The sequence below is a fragment of the Mesoplodon densirostris genome, chromosome 11 (genome assembly GCF_025265405.1).
Source record: "Mesoplodon densirostris isolate mMesDen1 chromosome 11, mMesDen1 primary haplotype, whole genome shotgun sequence".
In the NCBI taxonomy this organism is placed as follows: Eukaryota; Metazoa; Chordata; class Mammalia; order Artiodactyla; family Ziphiidae; genus Mesoplodon; species Mesoplodon densirostris.
In genome coordinates this window covers 16,469,615-16,478,337 of record NC_082671.1, presented here as the reverse complement: position 1 = coordinate 16,478,337, position 8,723 = coordinate 16,469,615, and the positions used below count along the sequence as shown (strand labels likewise).

Here is an 8,723-nt window from a genome sequence, read left to right as displayed (position 1 = left end):
CACTGCTAATTGCACTGGGAAAAAGAATAAATTCATGCAAATCATTACTATTACAATATATGATGCCTTTGCCCCCATACACTCACATGTTTCTAAATTTGCATAACTTTGAAATAGTTTGCATGACCGTAAACTTTTTATGTATTTTCTTCTAGCTTTCATTTTTTAAACCAAAATTGTAAGAGCATTTTAAATGCTGGCTCTTTCATTTTTATGATGTCATAAACATTTACTTATGTCACTATATATTTTTTTCTGATACATTATTTGTAACGGCTGCTTAGTATTGTATCATAGCTTGAGATTTAATTTGTTTCCTCCCCCCATTTATTTTGCTTTTATAAATAATGCTAGTGTGAGCATTCTTGCACATTCATCTTTGTCTGAGGCTCTATTTCTGTAGTATAAATTCCCAGAAATAAAATTCTTTGCCAAGGATCACCACTCTCTATTCTAAAGTGAATACTCACACCAACTTTTAATTTGAGGCAAACTGAGTAATCAACAACGAAAGTAACAGTAACTAACCTTTATAGAGTTAATATATAAAGTTAGTATGCAGGGGTGGGTGTTATGATTACAGTAAGTCCCCTACATACGAACGAGTACCATTCCAAGAGGGAATTTGTAAGTCCAATTTGTTCATAAGTCCAACAAAGTTAGCCTACGTACCTAACTAACACAATCGGCTATATAGTACTGTACTGTAATAGGTTTATAATACTTTACACACAAATAATACATAAAAAACAAACAAACACAAAAAATAAACATTTTTAATCTTACAGTACAGTACCTTGAAAAGTGCAGTAGTACCAGCTACATCACTGCTGCTTTTACGCTTGCTTTTGGACATCCTGGGCTTGAAGTAAAGATACTGTACTACTTTATACAGTACTGTACAGTAAAGTATAGGGAAGCACAACCACTTGTAGAAGATGCATGCACATGACAATGTACGCCAGACACGTGAACTAACTTATGTGATTGGACATGCAAATGCAAGTTTGCATCTTAGAAAGTCACAACTTGAAGATTTGTATGTAGGGGACTTACTGTACCACCATTCCAAAGATAGGGAGAAGTTAATTAACAGGCTCCTCATATAACAAATAAATGGATTTAACCCAAGCTGTCTCATTCCAAAGCCCGTGTTCTGCTTAAATAGATAATTTTGGTTTATATGATACTGAGTATAAAAGTTCAGAGATCATTTGCTAAAGCTGGTAATATGCAAATGACTCAGCAATTGTATTTATAGGCATGCACCCAACAGAAACATGTACATATTTGCACCAAAAGACACATCCTGGTTGTTGATAGCAGAACTTTTTATAATAACCCCAAACTGGAAATAATCTAAATGCCCATCAAGAATAGAATTGATAAACAAATTGTGGTGTACTCACACAATAGAAAGCTATACAAAAATGGGAATAAAAAATGTCTAACTGTGTGCAACTACAAGAATAAATCTTATAAACAATGTCAAGCAAAATAAACCGGTCACAAAAAAATACATATTGTGTGGGTCCAATTATATAAAACACAAAAACCAGGGAAAATGGAATCTATGCTGCTAGAAGCCAGACCATTGAATACACTTGGGGGTGGGGTGTGGGTGGAGGAAGACTAGAAAGTTAGCAGTAGGCGGTCTTCTGGGGTGCTGCTCTGTTCTGTTCTTTCACCTTGGTGCTGGTTACGTAGATGTTTAGCTTGTGGAAATGAATGGATCTATGACATATGTACTTTTCTTGTATGTATGTTTAAAATATTAAAAATCAGAGATGATTAAATAATATATAATCTACTTGAATGTTGATATAAAAGAACTAAATATAAGAACCTTAGAAAAATTTGCTTCCAAAGAAACATTAAAAATAGTATTAATATTAATTCTAAATGAATATTCTAGAAACACACTCTGGTACTAAGTTTTAAAGTGAGATGTAATTTATATACTAATGATATTTCTGCATTGTTTTTATTTATTTTCATAGTTAAACAAGCACACCAGATGTCATTTGAAGGTTTTACAAGATACATGGATTCGTCTGAATGTCTACTATTTAATAATAAGTATGAAAGTGTTTATCAAGACATGACTCATCCATTGAGTGATTATTTTATTTCAAGTTCACATAATACGTACTTGATATCTGACCAATTAATGGGACCAAGTGACGTTTGGGGATATGTAAGGTATTTCGATTTTTAAATCCATTACATTTTAAAGACGTTTAAAAGTTCATGGTGGTGTCTACCTCAGTAGGTAATAATTCACAGTAAAAGAAGGCTATGCATGTTATAAAAACACATAGGGAAGAGGAATTTTGATTCGTGCATATCTTGGATATCCAATCTTTGGGTGGTTGTATAATTTATTCAATATATTATTATCATACACTTCCCTTCTCATCCTGTCTGCCAACCTCTTCTCCCCAGTTATTGGCCCTCGGAAGTTTCCTGAGCAATTTGGATACTTCATATGTGAATATGTGAAGAAGACTTAAAATCTTATTTAGCTAATCAGAACATCCGGGGTTTCTAAAATAATATGGTTAAAATTAATTCTCAGATATCTCAGTGCTATAAGGAAAACCAACACATAAATTATATAATGTGGCATTTATAGATAATATATATACTTATATGTCAGACGCTTTACATAGATTAAAGGCAGTCTACGCTGCACCATTAATTTTGCGTTCTACAATGTATCATACTGTTAATACCAGTTTAGTTTCAGCTTCAGTTTAGTCACTCAGCTGAAGATACAGTGGTGAGCAAGATTTTCAAAGTTGCTACACTTATTTGTTCATGAGAATAGGCAGGTAATAAGCAGATAAACAAATCGATATTTCCAGGGACTGATTCATATGGAGAAGATGAACTAAGGTAATTGTGGGGTGAAGGGTGTTACTTTAATTGAAGGGTCAGGAAAGGTTTCTCAAGAGGATATAGTTGTGGTCTGAGTGATGATAAAGAGGAAGTTTCAGGTCTAGTGGAAGGGCCTGCTAAGTAGAAGAAATAATCAGTGCTTGGCATGTTCACATGAGAGAAAGACAGCAAGTGTGGGTGGAAACAAATAAATGGAGAATGAAGGGAGGTGAGTTTGAGGAGGTAGACAGGATGCATTTATGAGGCTCTTAGAGACCATGGAAGGGAGAATGGATTTATTCTAGTTGCATTGGGAAGCCATTGGAGGGGCTTTTCTTGGGATAATATCATAACTTGATTTACTTTTTACTGTGGAGGAAAGACTGATGGTGCAAGAGTGGAGGTAGAAGATGCTTTGGGAAGACACTGTAGCAGCCCAGGCGATGATGATCATTTAGATGGTGAATTCATGAGGCAGCAGCTGAGATAGAGGGCTGAATTTGAAATATTTTAAGGAGGCAGAGCCAACGAGGTGATTTACCAGGTGATTTGAAGAGAGGTATGAGGGAAAGAGAGGATCAGGATTTTGGACCTGATAACCTAGGATATGATGACATTATGGACAGAGATGGTAAAGCCTGAGAGAGGAGGCCATTGTAGGTTGTGAGGCAAAAGCAAAAGTTCTGTGATGGCCGTGTTCAGTTTGAGATATCAATTAGTTATCAAAGGGCTAGGTCAGATAGTCAGTTGAGTGTATGTGTCTGGGATTTAGAAGAAGTATCCAGACTGGAAAAATAGGATTGGAAGCCACTGGTATATAGGTGATATTCAAAGCTATGTGATTGGGTAATATTACTTAGGAAAAATCATAGAAAAGATATCTTACAATCGCATGATAACATCAAACTTAGAAATTAATATTGCTTCTCCAGTTTAAAATCTAAGTAAATACATAAATCCACAAACTCAGAAATATATCTATTTAGAATCCTGTAAAGATTGCCCCATTCATAGCTCTACTTTTATTACAGAAATTTCTATTCATACCTCATTATATTAATTTTTTAAAGAGAGAAACTACACATTTTAAACAGGTTGACTTAGAAATGCAGAAAATTACTTCTGAATTCCAAGAAAGTGTTCCACCCATGTGAAAATTTAAAGTTAAGTTTAATTGTATTTCTTCCTCTATTTCCTTACACACCTGTGGAAGATACACTCAAAATGCAAGTCTTTCAAAATTTCTCTACTTATGAGAGGTGGTGTAATGCAATGTTTACCTATTAATGTTTAAGTTTCTGGTGCTAATCTTTCCTCCCTTTCTCTCATTTGTTAATTATATGATAGATATAACTTTTTTGTGTCTCAGTTTCCTCCTCTTTAAAAGAGGAAAACTAATATTAACTGCATTAAATATTTTAATCCACAAAAAGCCCCTTAAACTTATTTAAGTGGAGAATTTCTTTCCTGAGTGAGAGACAAATTTTCATTATTCGTTCCCACGTCATTATTCATTCATTTCACTCAGTGTGAGACACTGAAAAGTGCCCTCCACACCACCGCTGGGGGAGAGACAACTTTCTTTTACATGCTTCTGAGTAAAAGGATTGGCATGACACAGTGCAATCCACTGAAAACATTTTGCCGGGGACCAAACCGTGTAGTTAAAATAAGCAGCTTGGTAAAGGTTGGCTTGATCTAAGGATAAAATTAAACCTATCTAGAGATGTAGCAAGAATCAGTATTATTTAGGTTGTCCTCCATGAAAAATTTTTTTCCCACAAAACTATAGAGGGTTTTGATCCATTAGTAGCGAATGAAATTCATGTAGTATTTTGTTAAAGGTATAACCCATAATCTAGGAATGACCATTTATTTTGTTTAAATTTTACTAGTGCCCTTTTGAAAGGATGCCGTTGTCTGGAAATTGACTGCTGGGATGGATCACAAAATGAACCTGTTGTATACCATGGTTATACATTCACCAGCAAGCTTCTGTTTAAAACTGTTATCCGAGCAATACACAAATATGCATTCATAGTACGTGCATATCTTTGTTAAATTACAGTTATGTAAACATAAGATAATTTACTTGTTTCAAAATCCTATAATGCTTGACCTTAGTTTAGATCAGTAATATTTCCAATTGTGGGTTATGATCCATTAGTCGGCAGTGAAATCCATGTAGTATATCATTAAAGGTAGATTTATCAAAGTTAATCTCAGGTAGTAAGGTACATGTGGTTTCATGGAACTTTTAAAAAAAGTTTAAAAATTTTTGTATACAGCAGGTTCTTATTATCTATTTTATGCATATTAGTGTATATATGTCAATCCCGATCTCCCAGTTCATCCCACCACCCCCCCATACTTTCCCCCCTTGAGTTTCATGGGACTTTTTATTTAATTATATAATATATATTATGTGTGTGTGTGTATGTGTGTACACGTGTGTATTGTGTCATAATATAAATTATATTTCTTACCGTGAGTTAATGGCCAGAACAGTTTGAGAAATACTGGCCTATGTAATAGTAAATATTTTACCAACATTCGAATATTTTAGTTTCAAGACACAAATGTCAAAAATGTATTATCTCAACTTTTGGCATTTTTTCTACTATGATGTCAGCTATTTATACAGAAAAGAATGTTTAGAAGTTTACTTTGGATTTCAAAATTATTGTTAAATGTATTAAGTTACAGATTCAAAGATTTAATTCTTTCTAGAGCTTCTTAATTCAGCTTAAAAATCCTCCTCTGTAAATTGAGCCGGTTTTAACAGTCATTGAATTCTGAATAATACTTGATTCCATTGACAAGCTTGGCTAATTCACTACCTTCAGACATTTTAAATTGTTTTTTTAAACTTAGTATATGTGATTTCTTTCTTAAGTACTTCAACCATAGTGCAATTGAAGAGATTTAATTAACAAAATCTTACTGAGTACTTAATGTATATCTAATAAATTAAACTTACAAATTCGAAAAACCTAAAGTACTCCTAATAAGTCAATATATTATCTGTAAACATAAGCATAACTTAAAATCACACAGTTAAATCAATTGCTCCATTATTTATTAGAAATAGGGTATAAAATACTAAATATTCACAAAATAAATATAAAATATTTAAAAATTTATCTTAGTATAAAACCTTGATATATGGCATTAATTCTCTTAAACAACTAATTTCTGATGATTTCTAAATTTATATCTCTATCCACACTTCTCCCTTGAATTTTACACCAGTATGGACAACTCCCAATTTGACATTTCCACTTGCATATTTTTTTTTTTTTTTTTTTTTTTTTTTTTGCGGTATGCGGGCCTCTCACTGTTGTGGCCTCTCCCGTTGTGGAGCACAGGCTCCGGATGCGCAGGCCTAGCGGCCATGGCTCACGGGCCCAGCCGCTCCGCGGCATATGGGATCCTCCCAGACCGGGGCACGAACCCGTATCCCCTGCATCGGCAGGCGGACTCTCAACCACTGCGCCACCAGGGAGGCCCCTCCACTTGCATATTTAATAGGTATAATTAACTTAACATGTTTAGGCTTGAGCTCCAGATAATATTCCTCTTTTTCCTAGTCCCACTTTTCCCGTGGTCTTTCCCATCTCAGTTAATGTTAACTTTTGTGTGTTCGGCCTAAATCATTGTTGTCAACGTTAACAGTCCCTTCTTTTCTCTCTACCCCCTCAATAAGTTCTTCAGCAAATCTTCTTGACTCTACTTTCAAAATATACACTGAATTTAATCCCTTTCTCCATTCTCACTGTCACTGTACTGGTCAACTACCATCACCTCTCACTTGGATTATTACAATGGCTTCTTATCCAGGGTTCCTGCTTCTCTCCATCCTCCTCTGTGGTTCCATCTCAATATATCAGCCAGAGTGACTTTTTGGTAAGTCAAGTCATGTCATTCCGCTTTTCAAACCCTTCAATCCCACTCAAAATAGAAGCTAAGGTCCATACCTTGACTCACAAGGCCCTACATGACCTGTTTTCCATGACCTCTCTGACCTCTCCCTTGTTCTTGTGACCATTCTGGCCTCCTTACCCTTTTTCAGACATATCTCAAAGCGTTTGCACTTGCTATTCCCTTCATCTGAAATACTCTTCCCAAATATTTGAGTAGCAAACTCTCTCACTTCATTCAGGGTGGGTAACTGAGGGAATAAAAGGAAATAGAGACAGTCTTAAAATTAAAATGCCTTGCAAGGATGGACAAACCCCTACAGCTTCTAAGACTCCAAAGAGTAAGCGATGGAATAAAAAAAAGGCTTTGAGCAACAGACTCAATGAGACTTCTCAGTTGGATAATGTGACACAGTTTTGCAGCAAAGATTAGATAGAAGGTTGAACTTTTTACTCAATATAGTTACCATTAATTTGGGGGAAGAGAGAACAATGAAATAAAATAGACTTGATAACTGTGGCTTGGAAAGAACTTTGGATATAGTTACTGACACATGTGACTTACTAGAAACAAACATATGAAATTGAAGTTTTTGAGGAAGTTGTATTGCTAAAAACTAAACCAAACATAAGTCTGACTTGTTAGGTGAACCTTAAAACAACCCTTGGTCAGGAAGTAAGCTGCAAAAGTGGCTTGGCTTTAAGGAAAGCCAACTCCTCAGCACATGCTTTAGATATGAACAAGGAGGATAATGCCAGAGGATCTTCCCAGAGGGTGGAGCCAAGGACCACAGAAGACAAAAACAAAAATGAGTTCTTCCCAGTGAGTGAAGTCAGGGCCTAATCAAGAAATCCATTTGCTAGGCCTTCACTTTGCCTAGTCTCAGGATCACTTATTATATTTGGGAAAACAATTTTACAGTATTCTCTTAATATTAGACCGAGTCAATATATATGTACATGGGTATTTATGAGAAGGTCATTTTTTAGGCTGACCCCCAAAGGTATTAGGTTCTAATTCCTAAAGTAACATTTACATGTTACTTTATTTGGAAAAAGGGTCTTTGCAGGTGTGATGAAGTTAAGAATCTTGAGATGAGAGATTATCCTGAATTATCTGGGTGGGCCCTAAATGCCATCATATGTATCCTTATTAGTGGGAGGTAGAGGGAGATTTAATACAGAAGAAGAGGCAATGTGAGATGAGGGGCAGAGATTGGAGTGATGTGGCCACAAGCCAAGGAATGCTGGCAACCACCAGCAGCTGGAAAAGGCAAAGAACAGATCTCCCCTAGAGCTGCTGAAATTTTAGCCAGTGAAACTGATTTCATTTTAACCAGTGAAACTGATTTCAAAATCTTGGCCTCCAGAATTGTGAAAAGATGAATATCTGTTGTTTCATGTGACCAAATTTATGGCAATTTGTTACAACAGCCATAAGAAATTAATATACTCATGCATTAATAAGGCATAATATTATATGTGATATATTTAACATATGACATACATATCAAAGGTCTGTAATAATGCAGCAGACCTTGCAATTCCTTTTCTTGTTATTCTAAATTGGTAAATTTGTGTCCTGATAATTATATGTGGAAACAAAATAAAGAAAAAATTTTGAATAAGATCCCAAAAGGAGTGCTGTTCACTATTTTGTGACAAATTTAAAAGTTACAATGGTGACTAAGGGCAGAAAATATCTTTGTAGAGTCACTTTTACTTACTAGATACTCTTTATTATTAAAAATTTGAAATATCTTTATCTTTGTTTTTAATTATAAAGCAATGAGGGTTTTTTGGGGTTTTTTTTGTTTTTTGCGGTACGCGGGCCTCTCACTGCTGTGGCCTCTCCCACTGCGGAGCACAGGCTCCGGACGCGCAGGCTCAGTGGCCATGGCTCACGGGCCTAGCCGCTCCACA

General features: G+C 35.3%; 1 protein-coding gene across 1 annotated transcript in view; it reads left to right on the top strand.

Moving 5' to 3' along the window:
* Positions 1–2,017: 2,017 nt before the first annotated feature.
* PLCZ1 (phospholipase C zeta 1) overlaps positions 2,018–8,723 on the top strand; it is a 33,531-nt gene continuing 26,825 nt past the window's right edge. The window contains exons 1-2 of the mRNA XM_060113154.1: positions 2,018–2,079; positions 4,776–4,920. Coding sequence (XP_059969137.1) covers positions 2,018–2,079; positions 4,776–4,920 — 207 coding nt within the window. The remainder of the gene's footprint in view (positions 2,080–4,775; positions 4,921–8,723) is intronic.